The sequence below is a fragment of the Calypte anna genome, chromosome 1 (assembly GCF_003957555.1).
Source record: "Calypte anna isolate BGI_N300 chromosome 1, bCalAnn1_v1.p, whole genome shotgun sequence".
Taxonomy (NCBI): Eukaryota; Metazoa; Chordata; class Aves; order Apodiformes; family Trochilidae; genus Calypte; species Calypte anna.
In genome coordinates, this window is record NC_044244.1 from 196,626,393 (window position 1) to 196,648,473 (window position 22,081).

General features: G+C 43.3%; 1 protein-coding gene across 1 annotated transcript in view; it reads right to left on the reverse strand.

The window, feature by feature from the left end:
* FCHSD2 (FCH and double SH3 domains 2) overlaps positions 1 to 22,081 on the reverse strand; it is a 226,197-nt gene that overhangs the window by 106,556 nt on the left and 97,560 nt on the right. Inside the window, exons 4-5 of the mRNA XM_030460209.1 lie at positions 8,495 to 8,571; positions 5,550 to 5,694 (exon numbers count right to left, since the gene is read on the reverse strand). Of these exons, the coding sequence (XP_030316069.1) occupies positions 5,550 to 5,694; positions 8,495 to 8,571 (222 nt within the window). The remainder of the gene's footprint in view (positions 1 to 5,549; positions 5,695 to 8,494; positions 8,572 to 22,081) is intronic.

Genomic DNA, 22,081 nt, shown 5'->3' on the forward strand with positions numbered 1-22,081 from the left:
ATCAGATCCCATCAGATCCCATCCCATCCCATCCCATCCCATTCCATCATCCTCTCTCCTCAGCAGGAAGAGCTGGAGAGGGAGAATGAAGAAGAGGGACATTGGGAGTTAAGGTTGATCCATCCAAGTCAACCTAAAAACATGAAGGAGCTCTGCTTTTCTGGAGATGGCTGAACACCTGCCTGCTGATGGGAAGGACTGAAACAATTCCTTATTTTGCTTTCTCTAATAAAGTGTTTGCCCTTCCTTGTGAGGGTGCTGAGCCCCTGTCCCAGGTTGCCCAAGGAAGCTGTGGATGCCCCATCCCTGGCAGTGTCTCAGCCCAGGTTGGATGGGGCTTGGAGCAACCTGGGCTGTGGGAGGGGTCCCTGCCCATGCAGGGGGTTGGAATGAGATGATCTTTAAGGTCTCTTCCAACCCAAACCAGTCTGGAAATCTATGAGCTAACCCTTGAGTTTTTGTATTTTTATCCTTCTGCTTCTCTGCCCCATCCCACTGGAGAGGAGTGAGAGAGCAGCTCCATGGGGCTGAGCTGCTGACCAAGGGCAATGCACAAAAGTTACTAAAATATTCAGGAATTCTCCAAACATCCAATCAGCTTAAAAGAAAACAAAACAAAACAAAACAAAAACCTCTGAGAAAGAATCTCTGTTGAGCAGCAAGGATCTCCTTAACAAACAAAATGTGAATTATCAATGTCTCACATTATATTATCTCTAGAGATACTAAAGATCTTGTAAAGATCTTGTAAAGATTTTCTGTTACCCAAACCAGGTGAAGAACACTTAAGAGTGATAATTCAAGGCATTTATATTTAATTATAGATATTACAGACTAAATGTGGTCAACCAAGGCTCCAGGCAACACTTAAACCTCAAGCTAGCTGAGGGAACCCAAGTTGCTTTTCAATTTGTCTTTTTGTCCTTCAAGGACCAGAACCAGAACCAAGTGGGAACCAAGGTCCCACTTCACATCAGGATCACAGCTGAATTCTGCCATTCAAGGAGCCCCACGTCCTCTTCTTACTGAACACCCCTCCTGACCAGCTCAAGTTTTTATGACATTTATTAATACATGGAGCCTCCTTTCTAAGCAAAACTTAGATTGTGAGACAACAGCTCTGATGGGTCCCTTCCAACTTGGTATATTCTATGATTCTCTAATCCAACAACCTAACTTTAAAGTCACAGTACTCAACAACAGTTAATAATAATAATAGTAATAGTAATAGTAATAGTAATAGTAATAATAATAATAATAATAATAATAATAATAATAATAATAATAACCAGCCCCTGTAAAAAGAAAATAAAAGAAACTCTTTGGTTTGGTCACTAGAAATTCCTTGTCTTCTCATCACACAACTCTGCAGTCTTTCTGATCTTAAAAGTTCATAATAATTCCTGTATGTTCACCAAAAAAACCCCAAAAAACCAGTATTTGATGTGTGCAGACCAGTAAAGCAAAGGGCTCCATCAGATCACTTTGTGGTGGGTGGTTTGGGGAGTGGCACTGAGCAGGATTGGGTTTTCTGAAGACCTCTGAGTGTATGATAGAAAAAGGAAAGGTAGAATCCTCTGTATATATTGGACAGCTGACAGAGACCAAAAATCATTTCAAAAGCACTGGGGTTTTGCTACATCAATTGGTATTTTGATCCCTGAAGTCTCCTGCCAGCATCAAAACATTGGGAGTATCAAATAACCCCAAGTTGCTAACGTGATTCTTTCAAAAGCATCAAATACAACTTTGCTTTTGCATCCCTGAAGAACAAAAATTGCTCAGGAGACTGGATGCCATTTGGGGATTTGAGGTTGGGTAGGTGCTGGCTGCATGGCAAGAACTGTTTCAGAATGCTGCCAGAGGTGGTTTCTTGTGGCATGGCCTCCATGGAAGGTGATTTTTGTTCTGTTTCTCTCTCAGTCTTCTGCCACAGACCCATGGAAATGTCTGAGGTGGTTGCACATCGTCTGTTCTGAGGATACCTGATGAGCATCCACATGAAACCACCCCTGATTTATGGGATAAGCTCAGAAGGTCCCCAAGGAGAAGCTGATGGCAAGGGGTGCTGCCTCCTCCCTGTCTGTCCCCAGAAGGTGCTGAGTGAATGCCAGGGATTAGTGTTCATTAAAAGATCAGATGTGGTCAACAGGAGACACGTTTGTCACTCCTGATCCTGAGTCACCTTGTGATTTAGCAATATTTTGCAGCAAACTGGGTTAAGGTTTTCTGAAATTATTTCAGTTTAGTATTAAAAAGGTCATGAAAATGTGGTACCAAGTCAAGAAAGTAAAGGTTTATGGGAATATCTGGAAAATAAAGATCAGAGCACCATTTAGCTTGGAAAAGACCATTCAGATCATCAAGCTCTGTTAACCCAGCACTGCCAAGGCCACCACTGCCCCATGGCCTCAGCACCACAGCTCCAGGGCTTGGAAATCCCTCCAGGAATGATGGGGACTCCACCACTGCCCTGGGCAGCCTGGGACAGGGAATGACAACCCTTTCCAGGAAGAAATTGTTCCCAAAATCCAACCTAAACCTCCCCTGGTGCAACTTAAGGCTGCTTTCTCTTGTTCTATCACTTGTTCCTTGGGAGCGGAGCCCAACCCCTCCTCACTCCAACCTCCTCCCAGGGAGTTGCAGAGATCCAGAAGTTCTCCCCTCCTCCTCCTTTTCTCCAGGCTGAACACCCCCAGCTCCCTCAGCTGCTCCTGCTCAGATTTCTGTTCCAGACCCTTCCCCAGCTCCATTCCCCTTCTCTGGACACACTCCAGCCCCTCAATGTCCTTCTTATCACGAGGGACCCAAAACTGACCCCAGGATTTGAGGTGCAGCCTCCCCAGTGCCCACCCCAGGGGGACAATCCCTGCCCTGCTCCTGCTGGTGGCCACACCAGTGCTGATACAAGCCAGGATGCTGGGGGCCTTCTGGGCCACCTGGGCACACACTGGGTCATATTCAGCCACTCTTGACCATCACCCCCAGCTCCTTTTCCTCCAGGCATTTTCCAACCACTCTTCCCTAAGCCTGGAGCATTGCCTGGGGTTGGTGTGACCCAAGTGCAGGATGTGACACTTGGCCTTGCAGAACCTCAGACAATTGCCCTATGGATCCAGTCTGTCCAGGTCCCTCTGCAGAGCCTCAACCCATCAATCCAGCCCATCCACACTCCTCTGTAGATCCTTCTTTCCTTGGCCACCTGGGCACACACTGGGTCACATTCAGCCACTCTTGACCATCACCCCCAGCTCCTTTTCCTCCAGGCACTTTCCAAGCACTCTTCCCTAAGCCTGGAGCATTGCCTGGGCCTGGTGTGACCCAAGTGCTGGCACTTAGCTGAACCTCATCCAATTGATCCAGTCAGGCTGGACACCCTGCACAGCCTTTCCTTCATCCCCTAAGGTCACTTTTTTTCCACAGAAGCAGACCAGGCTCCTGAAGCAGGACCTGCCTTCCATGAAGCCATGCTGACTGGCTCTGATCACCTTTTGTCCTGTGATGTCCCATGGATCTGCTCCATGACCTTCCCTGGCACCCTGGTCACAATAAGGCCTGGTAGCTCCTCAAGTGCAACTCAATACCTACCACAACCTTGAAAGGAGACATAAGATTTATAATTGCTAAGCTTTTGTTTGGATGGAGATCAGCTCAATGTATTTTTTTTCATCCGTTTGGAAATCCAAAATTGTATAGAAAAATAGATTTCTTGAGGAGGAAAACTCATACCACCAAGGGGATGTTTTATTCCACCTTGTAGGAAAAAAATCACACTGCTGTTAAAATGCTTTGAACCAGAATTACTGACAATTGTAGTAGCTTGTTGCAATAGTCTAAAAGAGCAAGAAAAAAAGGAACCTGTATCAAGAAGAGGCTGAAAAGAGATTTATTGCCCTCTTCAACCATGTCAAAGGAGGTTGAGGCAGGAAGGGAGACAGCTTCTTGGTGACAAGTGACAGAGGAAATGGCTGCAGGCTACACCAGGGGAGGTTTAGGCTGGAGAGTAGGTAATATTTTTTCCCTGAAAAGGTTGTCAGACATTGGAATAGTTTGCTCAGGGCAGTGGTGGAGTCACCATCCCTGGGGGTCTTTAAATTGGGTTGGACCTGGTCCTTAGGGTCATGGTTTAGTGGTGAGCTTTGTGTTGGACTGGATGAGCTTGAAGGTTTCTCCCAACCAAAGTTATTCTGTGATTTATACAAATTTAAAGTAGTTGTTCACCACTTCTATTACTGGCTCATAAAGACTGAACTATCAGTATTTGCAGAGGAAACTGGAGATTATTTACCCAGTAAAGATATTATTAAAAAGCTACAGCATTGTCTGCAAAGAGAAATAAAATTACAATAAAACATTAATAAAGGGAATTATCCCCTCAATGCTTCTAAGACCTGTATAATACTTGGTTCAGATAATCCGAGCTCCTGTTACACCAACATCTGTTTAGAAGTTTGCAGCCAAATATATTACAAAAGACTGCTTTAGAATACAAGCTAAGCTACAATTACCTCTCACTTTTTAGCAAACAAACCTGAAATGTTGTGATGGGGTTATTTATATTTTACATTGAGTGGGTCATTCAGTCTACCCCAAGTTAAACCCGTCCCATGTTAATGCCTGCAGGATGATCAAGGACAGAAGGAATATTTACAACAACCAAGTAATAGCTGAGCCACTTGCAGACTGAATTCCACCAGCATTTCTATTTCCTTCCTTAAGTTAGGCTTCAGCCAAGCCACACAGCAATCATTTCAAAAGATCACTCTTAAAAACTTCCAAAAATGTTTGTTTGCTGCTAAAGTGTCTTTTTTGTACACTTCTGCTCACTCTTGAAACCAGGAGGATTTTTCTTTTTTTTTTTTTCCAGCAAAATCCACAGAACACAAACAAAATATTAAAAGTGCTCAGCTTTACATAAATACACATCACTGTATTTTTCAAACATGTCTGACTGCCTTATGGAAACAGATGGAACATCACATTTCATTTGAAACATATTCTGTGTGCTAGAGACCTCAAGACATAGATGACTTTAAAATGTAACAACCAATTAAATGAAAGTCAAGCCCACTTTTTTCCTCTGGAAATCCACTCATTTCCTTGCAAGGTTTAATAAATGAAGTATAGCAGCTCTGGAAATACTTCCTTGTGATCCCTTTATAGGAAGTGGCTGGATAAAATCCATCCTACCTCTTGCACAAGCCACTTCTTCAGGTTTACAGTACATCCTTTCTTAAAATCAGAGCCTATCCTAACAAATCCCACTTGAAATTGTCACTGCAAAACCCACTCAGTGGAACTGCCACAGCATGACTTTAGAAACACCTTTGTCCAGGTGGGTATCACATTTTAAAAGGCTCATTCCCAAGCAATTTTAATTTCAGGCAAGATACCTCAGAGCTTTAACAAGCTGGCTACTTATTTCTGTAATAACATGAGTAAAAAGAGACTGAAAAGAATTTCAGAAGTGCCATAGAATGCTTCTAATAACCCCTCTTTTTCCAAATAAAAGGGATGCAAGGTGAAAGAATTTATTAAGGCACAAATACCTTCTTCAACTGTTGTTCCTTAAAGCACCGAACAGTCCTGGCTGGTTCAGAAATTAAATTTTTGTAGTTCTCACAGATGTTGAGGCGAGATTGGGCCACTTGCATGGTGCCTTCCAAAAGGGATTTCCAAACTGAGTACATGCTCCTAAAAGAAAGAAACACAGAAAGGTTGTGGGAAGGCAGGAAGGGAGGCCAGGCATGACACTGAAAATATGCACTGCTTTACATGGCATCCTGCAAAGGATTGCTTTGGGAAAGAATCATAGAATCCTAGAACTGGCTGGGTTGGAAGGGACCTCAGAGATCCTCAAGTCCAACCCTTGATCCACTCCCCCCGTGGTTCCCAGCCCATGGCACTCAGTGCCACATCCAGGCTCTTTGGAAATAGCTCCAGACACGGAGAATCCACCCCTTCCCTGGGCAGCCCATTCCAATGCCTGATCACCCTCTCCAGAAAGAAATTCTTTCCAATCTCCAACCTAAACCTCCCCTGGCACAACTGCAGACCATGGCCTCTTGTCTTGCTGAGAGTTGCCTGGGAAAAGAGACCAACCCCCCCCTGGCTCCAACCTCCTTTCAGGGAGTTGCAGAGAGTGATGAGCTCTCCCCTGAGCCTCCTCTTCTCCAGCCTCAACACCCCCAGCTCCCTCAGCCTCTCCTCACAGCATCTCTGCTGGATCCCTTCACCAGCCCACTTGCCTCCTTTGGACCTGCTCCAGCACCTCAAGCTCCTTCCTGAGGGGCTGAGGGGCCCAGAACTGGACACAGGACTCAAGCTGTGGCCTCCCCAGAGCTGAGCACAGGGGCAGAATCACTTCCTTGGAAGCCTTCATGCAGATCTAATGAATATGTGGTCTTTTAGCAATGTTTTTAGCTGAAGTTTTACCAAAAAAGAAAAAAAATCTTCCTCCCAGCCCCTGTTCTCTGATTCAGGTACTTTTTGGGCAAACCTTTGGAGTCCTTGTGCTGCCATTCAGAGGGACTTGGACGGGATAAAGAGTTGGGCAGGCAAAAATGTAGTGAATTACAACAAGGGAAGGTGTAGAGTCTGGAAAGAACAACAACAGGTAACAGTACATGTTGGGGACTGAGTTCTTGGAGAGCAGCAAAGGGAAAAGGGCCCTGGGGGTGCTGGTGGGTGGAAGGATGCCCAGGAGCCATCAATGTGGCCAAGGAGGCCAATGGCACCTGGGGGCACTGAGAAGGGGGTGGTCAGTAGGTCCAGAGAGGTTCTGCTCTCCCTCTGTGCCCTGGGGAGGCCACAGCTGGAATCTTGTGTCCAGTTCTGGGCCCCTCAGTTCCAGAAGGACAGGGAACTGCTGGAGAAAGTCCAGGGCAGAGGCACCAAGGGGATGGAGGGAGTGGAACATCTCCTGGTGAGGAAAGGCTGAAGGAGCTGAGGGGCTCTTGGAGAAAAGGAGAAGGAGGGGTGAGCTCAGGAATGTTTATAAATATGTAAGGGGAGAGAGCCAGGAGGATGGAGCCAGGAGCTTCTCAGGGATGTCCAGTGACAGGACAAGGGGCAATGGGTATAAACTGGAGCACAGGAGGTTCCATATAAATATTAGGAAGAATTTTTCCCTGTGAGAGTGAGGGAGCCCTGGCCCAGGCTGCCCAGGGAGGTTGTGGAGTCTCCTTCTCTGGGGACATTCAAACCCCCCCTGGATGTGTCCCTGTGTCACCTGCTGGAGGTGACCCTGCTCTGGCAGGGGGGTTGCACTCAATCATCTTTTGGGGTCCCTTCCAACCCCTCAATTTCTGTGATTCTGTGAGTTGAAGCCCAGACCCTACAGACCCCAGCAGGCAAAGCTACATCAGAGTTGACAATTTTTGCCAAGATCATGAATTTTGTGATTTGGAGCATCTTGGTAGCAAGCAAATTGTTAAAAACTATTTTGCTTGAGCTACCTGTAGTTCTTTCATCATGTGTACAACTCCAAAGCTGATAACCATAACTGTGTAGTGAGCTTTGAAGACCTCAATCATTCACCACAAAGGTTCAGAAGTGGCTAAGTCTGAAGGAGAAGGTGAAGCAGGGATAGGGGGGCAAGAAGGTGACAAGATCTGCCCTGGAGCTGGCAGAAAAGAAGAATTTCTGGAGCCTGCAGAACCCCAGAGCTTGGTGATAAGGAGGAAGGGGGCTGCAGGCATTTGGAGAAGAGCTCTGAGCACTGTGGGTGTTTCTGAGGGCTCAGGAGGCAAAGGAAAGGTTTGCCAAGTGGGGTCACTGTGTTAAGGGAGTGTTTTATTAAGAATAATTTTAAGTTCATTCCTCCTTAAGCACATAAGTGGTGAGAAGGTACAAGTCCAAAGCATAAATCCATCAGTGATTCCCCTTTGAAATAAAACTTGTCAGAACACAAAGAAGAGATTAAAATAAAACCATCTGAACACCCTTTCAAAATATTTAGGAGGTCTTACTCAAAGGTGGGGAGGCTTTCAGCAACTGAGTCATTTCTGTTTTCATGTTGTGAACCCCCTTTCATGTTAATGAAATTAAGTTTTGTAAACAACTGTTTATTGCTTTGCCTCCTCCTTGCTGTCAGATGGGATCTTTATGAAGATTTGCTTCCTAAAAAGAAATCTCTTGCTGTCTTCTCCTCTGAAGATATCCACACATGGATTACTCTAACCTCAAAGTTATTTACTAAAATCTACATTCAGATACAAGCACTGATAACCCAAAGAGGGTGAACAATTAAAGCTCTTGCCCTGTCTTCCTATTTTGTCTTTCCAACACTCCTAATTTAGTCAAGTAATAAACATCTATTTAAGACTTATCTCCGAATTTCAGGGGAAAAGCTTGATTTTTAACTGGCAACAAAGACAACAAAAGAAGAAAAGAACTTTAATTACAAAAGAGCAGTTTTTCAGTGGTGTGGAAAATAATGACACAAATTGAAATGATAAAGCCAGCTCTTTGAGATATCCAACTGGTTAATTACCTATAATCACTTCGTTCATCAGCTTTCATTCCAAGCCAGTCCTTCTTTAAGTATTGGCTAGCCAGCTTCTGAATGCTCTGTTAAAAGAAAGGAAAAAACCTTAAAATTAAGAGGTAACTACAACAATATTTGTGCTTTTATATGTGACAAGAGATAACCTGACATATACTGAAGCAATCAGTCTCAGTATTAGCAAACCACTGCAATGCAAAGCTGTTATTTGCACCCTTTTTTATATCTCTTTGACTTCAGTTTCTGTTGAAAACAATTCATGAGCTTCAGATTAATATTTTAAAAGGACTCTGGTTGAGATCTAGCCTGAAAATATTTCTGCACCTGACTAAACCCAGGAAAACCTGTGGTAAAGATGCTGAGCAGTCTGTGGCAGAATCAGGAGCAGGAATATTGCAAGTAAAATGTCTCAGTTTGTCACAGCTATAAAACCAAAAATTCCTGTTGAACTGGATGAGGACAAAGGGTGCTGAGGAGCAGGGAAAGATCTGGTCACTTATGTGCCCAAACTGAAAAAGAAAACCATGACCATTCAAGGCTGCACCACAAGGAGGGAACTGAAGCAGCTCCCAGGATCAGGACTTAACTCAGAGGATTACCACAGAGATTGAAAAATGCAGTTCAGTTCATTAATGTTAATTACACTCATTAGATTCTGCAGTCTCAGAAGATCAAGAACAATATTTTCATATCCAAGCTCCGGGAGCAGCAAAATTTAATTGAGAAAAAATGTGAGAAAGGGGAAATGACCATTGCAGGGCTCCCTCCTGCAGCTTTCATCTCCTCTAACACTCTCTTATCACTTCTTAATTGAGGACAATCAAATGGAAGAGAGGATGGGGCTTGGAGCAACCTGGGCTGTGGGAGGGGTCCCTGCCCATGCAGGGGTTGGACTGGAGGAGCTGGAAGGTCCCTTCCAACCCAAACCAGTCTGGGATTCTCTGTATAATATCCAACTGAAGGGGCTCCAAGAAAGCTGGGGGAGGGCTTTGGACATGGGGGGGTAGGGAGAGGAGAAGAGAAATGGGTTAAAACTTGGAGAGAAAGGGGAGATTGAGGCTGAAGATGGGGAAGAAATTCTGGAATTTGAGGGTGGGGAGAGCCTGGAACAGGTTGAGAGAGTTGGGGATGTTCAGCCTGGAGGAGGGAAGGTTCTGGGGAGCCCTTGGAGCAGCTTCCAGTGCCTGAAGGGGCTCCAGGAAAACCATGGAGAGACTTTGGACAAGGGTCTGGAGGGATGGGATGAGGGGGAAGGGTTTCCAGCTGCAAGAGGGGAGATGGAGAGGAGATCTTGGGGAGGGAGAAATTGTTTGGGGTGAGGGTGCTGAGCCCCTGTCCCAGGTTGCCCAAGGAAGCTGTGGCTGCCCCATCCCTGGCAGTGTCTCAGCCCAGGTTGGATGGGGCTTGGAGCAACCTGGGCTGTGGGAGGGGTCCCTGCCCATGCAGGGGTTGGAACTGGAGGAGCTGGAAGGTCCCTTCCAACCCAAACCAGTCTGTAATTCTGTGATAATGGGTTTAAGGACACTGAGCAACATTCCTGCTTCTTCAAAATACCCCTCACTGAGAACCACTCCCCAGCTTTTGTCCAAAAGTCTGTTTAGCAATGAAGTGAGAGACCTGGGCTGAAATTCCCTGTCCAAATAAGAAAACTCAATGCCCACAGATGCTTTCCAGAAAAACCTATCCTGGGGAAAAGCCTGGGGTCAGACATCTTTGCATCCCACCCATGGCACAGTATCATTTTTTATGCTTTCCATGCTGTATTTAAGATGCTGTCACCTGCTTGGACAGCACTGAAGTTCTCCTAGAGAAAAATACCAGAAATATCTCAAAAACTACAACCAGATTTCATTTTTCTCTTATCAGACCATTTGATGCAAGAAATTCATTAATGAGTTTACAATCTGGTCGATGATTTCACAGAGAAAATAATTAATTATTGCTAATATATTGCTAACATTGATTCACACTACTGGTCCTCATGAAGCCAATTTCTTAAGATAAAACTTCTTTCTGTGTCTCATTATGGCCCTTTCTGAGCTTCCAGATCTTCTTGAGCTACATTCCTGATTTCTATTTCATTTTTTGGTCAGGTAAGGATCATTTCTGAGCTCTGTGTCATTATATCCTCCTGATGTATTCCCATTCAGAGTCAGCAATACATTACCCAGGTACAATTAAGCCTGTAACAACAAATCCCATTGCAGTTTTCTGTATTTAAAAAAAAAAATATTAATTAAAATTGTATGATCTTGCTGTTAAAAAATCCCAGACAGAAGGAAAAATACTATTTCCTTGAACTCTGGCAGAACAACTTGTGATGAGGTTGGAAGCTTTAGTGGGTATCCCAACTGGTTCTGTTTTCATGGAATCATTGAATAATTTGGGTGGGAAGGGACCTCTAAAGGTCATTCAGTAAAACCCCTGCAGTATCAGGGACACCCTCACCCAGCTCAGGGTGCTCAGAGCCTCCTCAAGCCTCACCTTGAACATCTCCAGGGATGAGACCTCAACCACCTCCCTGGGCAACCTCTGCCAGTTTTCCACCCCCCTCCTGGTACAGAACTTTTCCCTGACATCCAATCTAAATCTCCTCTAATATAAAGCCATTGCCCCTCATCCTATCCCTCCAGGCCCTTGCAAACAGTCCTTCTGCAGCCTTCCTGGAGGACCCTTCAGATACTGGGAGGTCACTCTGAGGTCTCCATGGAATATTTTTTTTTTCTCCAGGCTGAACAACCCCAGCTCCCTCATTCTGTCTTTATAAGAGAAGTGTTCCAGCCCCCTGATCATTTTTGTAGCCAACCTCTGGACCCTCTCCATCCCTTCTGCATCAGACTCCACCAACACCACCTGCCCCAAGATGCTGAACAGTCACAAACACAAAACCAACCAGGAAAAAAGCCCCCAGGTAGTGGAGGAGAAGCTATGCCAAAATTAAAGACTTCAACCCAAAAAGTCACAATGAGGATAAACAAAGCCATTTTTTTCCACACAGAAACCCTAATTCCTGATGCCAGTAAATCAACCATCAAACCAGGATTAATCATTTGTTTCCACACTGAACAAGCTCATGACCAAAAGCAATGCAAGATGGAAGAGAGGCCTCCAGCTGTAGAGTGAAACCATCTGATCATTTAATATTTATTCATGAAAACAGATAAACCACATGTTGGGATTTCATACAGAACCACTGCAGGGGAATGTATGGTTTTCCATCAGAGCAGCACAGTAGGTTTGCTTTCTTAAACTTTCTGCTGAATGTAACTCCTTTGCCTCAGAACCTCCTTGTTCTGTTCTCAATAACACTTCTTGTTTTGCTGTACCCAAGCAAAGAATCCCACTGCTGGGCTCAAGCAGGGAAGTCAAGTGATTGTTTAACCTTCAGCATCACCCAGCTTCACCTAAAGCCTCAGAATGTGCTCTTCCTACCCCAAAGGGGCTCAGGGATCATGGTTAACAGGCTTGAGATAATGAGACTGAAATGAAGGAATAAATTTGGAGAGAAGCAAAGACAGAAGTTTGTGATGAGTTCAGTATTGTCTGATGACATCTTTGGTTAGGGAGAGGCACTCAAATGCTCAGAGGGCTGAGCACCTCCCTGGGAAGCCAGGCTGAGGGATTGGGGTTGTTCAGCCTGGAGAAGAGGAGGTTCCCAGGGGAGCTCAGAGCAACCTTCCAATATCTGAAGGGGCTCCAAGAAAGCTGGGGGAGGGCTTTGGACACGGGGGGGTAGGGAGAGGAGAAGGGAACTGGGTTAAAAGTAGGAGAGAAAGGGGAGATTGAGGTTGGAGATGGGGAAGAAATTCTGGAATTTGAGGGTGGGGAGAGCCTGGAACAGGTTGAGAGAGTTGGGGATGTTCAGTCTGGAGGAGGGAAGGTTCTGGGGAGCCCTTGGAGCATCTTCCAGTGCCTGAAGGGGCTCCAGGAAAGCTGGGAGGGACTTTGGACAAGGGCCTGGAGGGATGGGATGAGGGGGAAGGGTTTCCAGCTGCAAGAGGGGAGATGGAGAGGAGATCTTGGGGAGGGAGAAATTGTTTGGGGTGAGGGTGCTGAGCCCCTGTCCCAGGTTGCCCAAGGAAGCTGTGGCTGCCCCATCCCTGGCAGTGTCTCAGCCCAGGTTGGATGGGGCTTGGAGCAACCTGGGCTGTGGGAGGGGTCCCTGCCCATGCAGGGGTTGGAACTGGAGGAGCTGGAAGGTCCCTTCCAACCCAAACCAGTCTCTGATTCAGTGATTATTGAACCAAATATCAATTTGTGGTGTTTTACTGGAGTAAATCTGAACAGGAGGCAGCTGGCTTGGCCCTGGGAGTTGTGGTGGATCCTCTACCCATTTGTGGCTTAATCAGAGCCTGTGTCACAATGACTGTGCAGGACTGTGCAGGCCCCCTGCTCATCCAGGGGGTTGGATCTTTATCATCCTTAAGGTCCCTTCCAACCCAAACCATTCTGTGATTTACTTTGTAATTCTGGTAACTCCTTTTCTCAGTGAAGCTTTTTCCAATTTTCTAAAGCTAATTTTACGAATCCCAGACTGGTTTGGGTTGGAAGGGACCTTCCAGCTCCTCCAGTTCCAAACCCCTTGCCATGGGCAGGGACCCCTCCCACAGCCCAGGTTGCTCCAAGCCCCATCCAACCTGGCTTTCAACAACCATTTCCCATGGAGCAATCCTCATCCAAAGCTGAGTGAAATCCAGAAAACTTCTCCTTGCCCTCAGTCTCTCTGGGCTACACCATGACTTGAATCCCTGCTGAGGAGAAGCAACACCTCATGCTCAGTGGATCTACACCCCCAGCCTGGCTGGTGAATCCTGTGTCCCACTGTGCTGGGCACCTCCAGAGACCATGGAAAAGCCTTCAAATCCTTCCAGAACTGAAGAAACACAAAAAGAATTTTTAGTATAAATATGTAAAACCATAGTTCACCAGATTTACAATAACCTGTTGTCTGATTTAATTTTTCCACTTTGTTCTGAGGTGCACAGCATTGAATTGGGACCAAAGTTCATCTGCTTCATTTGGAATGCTAGCAATAATTGATTTATTTTAAAGTACAGTATTTTAAATCAATAACTATTGACATGAAAGGGCAGAAAGGCCTGAAAACCCCTGCAAGCATTTGTGTAACCTCTGCTGACCCTGTGTGGAACAGAAAATACTCACAGACTCAGCTTGTTATCAGCACACTGAGCAGGATTTAGGAAGAACAACTATAAAACAGTGGAAATGGACCAGGTGACACATAAACCCTCTTTTTATCCATCTGAAGAAGACACTTTTCATTGCTCCATGCCCTGGTTTTCCCTTCCTTCCCCCCCCTCCATCAACATGGATGCTGCATTGCTGCACTACAAACAGGTGAATATCACACACTTGTGGGGACTCCAGTCCTGCAAATCTCCCTGCCAGGTGGATGGATGGGACATCAAGTTGAGTCCATAATTCCCCCAGGGATCAGCACCCAGCAATGAAATGGGCCCAGTTCTGTTCAATATCTTCACTGATGATTTAGATGAGGGGATTGAGTCCATCATCAGCAAATTCACAGATGACACCAAGCTGGGGGGAGTGTGGATCAGCTGGAAGGCAGGAGGGCTCTGCAGAGGGACCTGGAGAGACTGGAGAGTTGGGCTGATCCCAATGGGATGAGGTTCAACACAAGAACCCCATGGGGAGCTGCAGGCTGGGCACAGAGTGGCAGAAAGGGAGCTGGGATTGCCAGGAAGCTGAAGAGGAGCCAGCAGTGTGCCCAGGTGGCCAAGAAGGCCAATGGCATCCTGGGCTGGCTCAGGAAGAGCGTGGCCAGCAGGTCCAGGGAAGGGATTCTGCCCCTGTGCTCAGCTCTGGGGAGGCCACAGCTTGAGTCCTGTGTCCAGTTCTGGGCCCCTCAGCCCCTCAGGAAGGAGCTTGAGGTGCTGGAGCAGGTCCAAAGGAGACAAGTGGGCTGGGGAAGGGATCCAGCAGAGATGCTGTGAGGAGAGGCTGAGGGAGCTGGGGGTGTTGAGGCTGGAGAAGAGGAGGCTCAGGGGAGAGCTCATCACTCTCTGCAACTCCCTGAAAGGAGGTTGGAGCCAGGGGGGGTTTGGGCTCTTTTCCCAGGCAACTCTCAGCAAGACAAGAGGCCATGGTCTCAAGTTGTGCCAGGGGAGGTTTAGGTTGGAGATTGGAAAGAATTTCTTTCTGGAGAGGGTGATCAGGCATTGGAATGGGCTGCCCAGGGAAGGGGTGGATTCTCCGTGTCTGGAGCTATTTCCAAAGAGCCTGGATGTGGCACTGAGTGCCATGGGCTGGGAACCACGGGGGGAGTGGATCAAGGGTTGGACTTGATGATCTCTGAGGTCCCTTCCAACCCAGCCAATTCTATGATTCTATGATTCTAAATTCTGATGAATGTAAAGACCACTAAAACATCAGCCCAGTTTCCTGGCTGCTCCATTTCGTGTTTGCAGCTCCTGTTTGTTGTTCCCCATTGCCTTCCCCCAAAGCTATTGATTGGTATTTTCTAATAAGGTCAATGGTGACAGATATTGGAGGGGAGAGGGGAAAAAGAAATTAAAAATATTTGTTTCCATGCTAACAGCAAGTAATTCCTGCCAGAAATGGGAAGAGAGAAATGTCACAAATTAAAAGATAATTAACAGAGAAGTATGCAGGTTTTAAAGAGACACATTGATTGATGCTTTTTAAAGCAGTCCTAAGATCTTTATCTGTCATAATGGTGCTGCTGACAGGCAGGTACCCTAAAACCTGTAAGTGATTGCAGGAAGCATGACAGAAAATAGGTGATCTAACAGTGAAGTTTTGGAAAATATCTATTAACCAGACAAATTCTGTGCTCTTTTTCCATTAGGTGGTTTCAATATCTTGCATCATTTTCATCACTTCTCTTTATCTGAGCAGAATCCATCAGCCAAACCCCTGTAAATTTCACAACCTGCACTCTGATTTTGGTGTTGCACTGAAAAGAGAATTTTGTGGAATTGAGAAGAAGAGAAAAAGAGTGAGAAGAACAGAGGGAGGCGGAGGGAGGGGATTCTCCCCCTCTGCTCTGCTCTGCTCTGCTCTGCTGAGACCCCACCTGGAGTCCTGTGTCCAGTTCTGGAGTCCCCAGCATCAGAAGGACACAGAGCTCCTGGAAGGTGTCCAGAGGAGCCACTGAAATGCTCAGAGGGCTGAGCAGCTCCCTGGGAAGCCAGGCTGAGGGATTGGGGTTGTTCAGCCTGGAGAAGAGGAGGCTCCCAGGGGAGCTCAGAGCAACCTTCCAATATCTCCAAGAAAGCTGGGGGAGGGCTTTGGACACGGGGGGTTAGGGAGAGGAGAAGGGAACTGGGTTAAAAGTTGGAGAGAAAGGGGAGATTGAGGTTGGAGATGGGGAAGAAATTCTGGAATTTGAGGGTGGGGAGAGCCTGGAACAGGTTGAGAGAGTTGGGGGTGTTCAGCCTGGAGGAGAGGAAGAGCAAGAGAGAAGAGAGAGGAGAGGGGAGAGAAGGAGAAGGAGGAGGAGGAGGAGGAGGAGGTGGAGGAGGAGAAGGAGAAGGAGAAGGAGAAGGAGAAGGAGAAGGAGAAGGAGAAGGAGAAGGAGAAGGAGAAGGAGAAGGAGAAGGAGAAGGAGAAGGAGAAGGAGAAGGAGAAGGAGAAGGAGAAGGAGAAGGAGAAGGAGAAGGAGAAGGAGAAGGAGAAGGAGAAGGAGAAGGAGAAGGAGAAGGAGAAGGAGAAGGAGAAGGAGAAGGAGAAGGAGAAGGTTCTGGGGAGCCCTTGGAGCAGCTTCCAGTGCCTGAAGGGGCTCCAGGAAAGCTGGGGAGGGACTTTGGACAAAAGCATGGAGGGATGGGATGAGGGGGAAGGGTTTCCAGCTGCAAGAGGGGAGATGGAGAAGAGAACTTAGGAAGAAATTGTTTGGTGTGAGGGTGCTGAGCCCCTGTCCCAGGTTGCCCAAGGAAGCTGTGGCTGCCCCATCCCTGGCAGTGTCTCAGCCCAGCTTGGATGGGGCTTGGAGCAACCTGGGCTGTGGGGAGGGGTCCCTGCCCATCCAGGGGGGATGGGATGAGATGATCTTTAAGGTTCCTTTCAATCCAAACCATTCTGTGATTCTGAGAGAGAAATCCTGTCCTCTGAGTACTATTTAGTATTCATGGACCCAAGGAACTCCAACACAGGCTGGAATTATTGCCCAAATAACCCAAGTGGCTAAAAATGGGAATGGATGGCAGGGGAAGCTGAGGCAGGAGGTAAATCCTTAGGGAAGAGGCAGGATCTGAGGCTGGCAGATGAGGAGGTGTCTGCCCAGCAGCTGCTGTTACAAGACTGAAAACCTTCCCCTGGCCATGATGTTTCCAGGGGTGGTGGGAGTCTGAAACAGCAGCAAGAGAGGAGATGGAAAGGAGAATTAAAGCAGGAGAAAAGCAGAGAGTTCTTAACTGAGGGCAAATTCACCTTCGGAATCACAGAATCATCCTGGCTGGAAAAGACCTTTCAGATTATCAGTCCAAGCATTAATTGTGCTGAGCCCAGTGCTTAAAGATTCCTCACACCACACCTACAGCTTTTAAACACCTCCAGGATGGTGATTTCATCACCTCCTGGGCAGCCTGTGCCAGTGTTTCATTACCCCTGCAGTAAAGAAATTGTTCCTTATATCTCATGTAAACATCTCTGGTGTAAGTTGAGATGATATATTACATGTTTAATATTCATAAGCTGCTAAATGAAATTAAAATATTATTGTTATATATACTATATAATAATATTATAATATATAATAATATAAATATAAATATATACTTATATAAATACATTATATATTATAAATATATTATAAATATATTCTGTGTACTAAATATTATATATAAATATATATTATATATTATAGTATTTTATATATGTATATCATATATATTATATAATATATATAATCTATATTTATAAGATATAAGATATAAGATATAATCTATATTTATAAGATATAAGATATAAGATATAAGATATAAGATATAAGATATAAGATATAAGATATGGTGTGTAATATATAATAATATTTATTATTAAATATATTTATTATAATATAGGCCATAATATATGGCCTATCATATATTATACACCACATGTTATATTTATTATATTTTAAATTAATTGTAATATACTGTAATATATAATATATGCTATATTATTTATATACATATATAATATATATGATATAATATATAATTATATAATATATAAGCTATAAGATATAATACATGGTGTGTAATATATAATCATATTTATTATAATATATATGACCTATATTACACATCACATATTATATTTATTATATCTTAAATTAATTGTAATATATTGTAATATATAATATATGCTATATTATATACATATATGATATATATAATACAATATATAATTATAAGATATAAGATATAAGATATAAGATATAAGATATAAGATATAAGATATAAGATATGGTGTGTAATATATAATAATATTTATTATAATATATAATATATGGCCTATCATATATTATACACCACATATTATATTTATTATATTTTAAATTAATTGTAATATATTGTAATATATAATATATGCTATATTATTTATATACATATATAATATATATGAAATATATAATTATATAACATATAAGCTATAAGCTATAAGCTATGGTGTGTAGTATATAATAATATTTATTATAATATATAATATATGACCTATTATATATTATACATCACATATTATATTTATTATATTTTATATTCATTGTAATATCCTGTAATATATAATATATGCTATATTATTTATATACATATATAATATATATATGAAATATACAATTATATACCATATAAGCTATAAGCTATAATACATGGTGTGTAATATATAATCATATTTATTATAATATATATGACCTATATTAAATATCACATATTATATTTATTATATTTTATATTCATTGTAATATCCTGTAATATATAATATATGCTATATTATTTATATACATATATGATATATATATGAAATATACAATTATATACCATATAAGCTATAAGATATAATACATGGTGTGTAATATATAATATTTATTATAATATATATGACCTATATTAAATATCACATATTATATTTATTATATTTTATATTTATTGTAATATCCTGTAATATATAATATATGCTATATTATTTATATACATATATAATATATATAATATAATTATAATTTTAAGATATAAGATATAAGATATAAGATATATGGTGTGTAATATATAATAATATTTCTTATAAAATATAATATATGACCTATTATATATTATACATCACATATTATATTTATTATATTTTATATTTATTGTACTATATTGTAATATATAATATATGCTATATTGTTTGTATATACACATATATTTTATATTTTTTTTTAATATTACTTTACTAATTTGAAGAACAGCTTTTCCAAGTGCTGATCAGTGACAAAAAGGAATTTTTCCTTTCCCCCCCCACACGCATGCCTGGCAATTTGCTGACTGATGCTGAGGATCATTGCCTTGCTGGAACACCCAGCAGCAGGAGCTTCCTGACAGCATTTTGTTTCCTAAGTGGCATTATTTTGTTTCCTAAGTACTCTCCTGGCAGGCAAACACTCCACAAGGGAGAGGTTTTCAGCATTTCTCTCTTCACTTTACTCTTTACCACGGAGCTTTCCTTTGCTTAGTTTTTAATTTAATCTGAGTTGCACATAAAATGGTAAATTCTATTTTATTTCAGTACATCTGGTTTGTCACAAATAAAACTGAGACTGACATTAGGACTTTCTTGCCAGTGTAAAAACAGCAGTTTGACTGATATTGGGTATTTTTCAAATCCCATTTGAATGAAGAATGAGAATGAAGAAGTCTTTACTTGACCTCTCTGGGAGGAATGAGGTTGCTCCTGACTCAGTTCAGGTCACAGAAGATTTGGAATCAGTTCTTCTGTTCAACACCTGCATCATAAAACCCTCCAATAGCAGCAAGAAAAAGCAAAATTATCATAGAATCACAGAATCATAGAATTGGCTGGGTTGGAAGGGACCTCAGAGATCATCGAGTCCAACCCTTGAACCACCGTTGCGGTTCCCAGCCCATGGCACTCAGTGCCACATCCAGGCTCTTTGGAAATAGCTCCAGACACGGAGAATCCACCCCTTCCCTGGGCAGCCCATTCCAATGCCTGATCACCCTCTCCACAAAGAAATGCTTTCCAATCTCCAACCTAAACCTCCCCTGGCACAACTTGAGACCATGGCCTCTTGTCTTGCTGAGAGTTGCCTGGGAAAAGAGACCAACCCCCCCCCGGCTCCAACCTCCTTTCAGGGAGTTGCAGAGAGTGATGAGCTCTCCCCTGAGCCTCCTCTTCTCCAGCCTCAACACCCCCAGCTCCCTCAGCCTCTCCTCACAGGATCCCTGCTGGATCCCTTCACCAGCCCACTTGCCTCCTTTGGACCTGCTCCAGCACCTCAAGCTCCTTCCTGAGGGGCTGAGGGGCCCAGAACTAGACACAGGACTCAAGCTGTGGCCTCCCCAGAGCTGAGCACAGGGGCAGAATCCCTTCCCTGGACCTGCTGGCCACGCTCTTCCTCAGCCAGCCCAGGATGCCATTGGCCTTCTTGGCCACCTGGGCACACTGCTGGCTCCTCTTCAGCTTCCTGCCAATCCAGAACAGGTCTGTGATGCCCTTATAGTTACGCAACCCCCGAGCGGCCAGCATCCAACTTCTTAGAGGGACAAGTGGCGTTCAGCCACCCGAGATTGAGCAAAAATTATTATTCTATATAAATTCATATTGTCAGAGCCATCATTATTTATGCACCACAGAGCTTTCCTTTGCTTAGTTTTTAATTTAATGTGAGTAAAAATGGTAAAATAAAATGGTATCAAATGGTAAATTCTATTTTATTTCAGAACGTCTGGTTTGTCACAATTAAAATTGAGATTATTAGGACTTTCTTGCCATTGTAAAAACAGCACTTTGACTGATATTGGGTATTTTTCAAATCCCATTTTTTTTGTGCAGACTGGCTGAGAATGAAGAAGTCTTTACTTGACTTCTCTGGCTTGCTCCCAATTCAGTTCAGGTCGCAGAATATTTGGAATCAGTTCTTCTGTTCAACACCTGCATCTTAAAGCCCTCCAGTAGCAGCAAGAAAAAGCAAAATTATTATTCTATATAAATTCATATTGTCAGAGCCATCATTATTTATGCACCACAGAGCTTTCCTTTGCTTAGTTTTTAATTTAATGTGAGTAAAAATGGTAAAATAAAATGGTATCAAATGGTAAATTCTATTTTATTTCAGAACGTCTGGTTTGTCACAATTAAAATTGAGATTATTAGGACTTTCTTGCCATTGTAAAAACAGCAGTTTGACTGATATTGGGTATTTTTCAAATCCCATTTTGTGTGCAGACTGCCTGAGAATGAAGAAGTCTTTACTTGACTTCTCTGGGAGGAATGAGGTTGCTCCTAACTCAGTTGAGGTCACAGAATATTTGGAGTTAGTTGTGCTGTTCAACACCTGCATCTTAAAGCCCTCCAACAGCAGCAAGAAAAAGCACTAGTTTTATTCTATATAAATTCATATTGTCAGAGCCATCATTATTTATGCACCACAGAGCTTTCCTTTGCTTAGTTTTTAATTTAATGTGAGTAAAATGGTAAAATAAAATGGTATCAAATGGTAAATTCTATTTTATTTCAGAACGTCTGGTTTGTCACAATTAAAATTGAGATTATTAGGACTTTCTTGCCATTGTAAAAACAGCACTTTGACTGATATTGGGTATTTTTCAAATCCCATTTTTTGTGCAGAGTGGCTGAGAATGAAGAGAGACTGCTAGATACAGAAACTCCTCAATAAATAACTAAAAATAACCCCCCCCACACCAAGCTACCTGAAATTTCTACATTATGAAAAATGCTTTCACTACAAAAATGAAAAAAATACCAAAAACCCCAAAAGATATTGCAGGTGCTTGTGATTCCCAGATGATTCCCAGACTCTTTCCTGAAATCAGGAAGAATTCTCCTGACCTCAGCCAGCCCAAGGAGCCTGACTCACTGAAACAGCAAGATGCTTGGTGCCAAAAATTTCGTAGACAGCTTTATCAATCATACAGATGTTTTTCTCCCAAGCTTGAAGAGTAACTGGAAACACACTGGAGGCTGCTGCCAAGCTCCTCAAAACATTTGGACAGGGAGAAGGGAACGTATGGGAGCAGCAAACCCAGCGCTGTCTGCGTGGTGAGGATTCCAGATCCTGAACAGAGAACAACCCAGTCTCAATATTCAATTCCAAGGCAGTTATTAAGTGTTCAGAGGGATTATCTCAAGTGGGATTTTATTTAGTGGAATTCAAGAAACCCTTTAATGATTTACTGAGGATGAATCCCGTTTAGCGAGGACTCAATTCCCAGATTCCACTCAGGATGTGACTTGGTCCAAACTGTCAGGAGAAGCTGATGACCAAACTTTTTGTCAGCTACAATTATTTTGCTCAGAGATTACACAGGAAAGCTGAACAGGAGCCAGCAGTGTGCCCAGGTGGCCAAG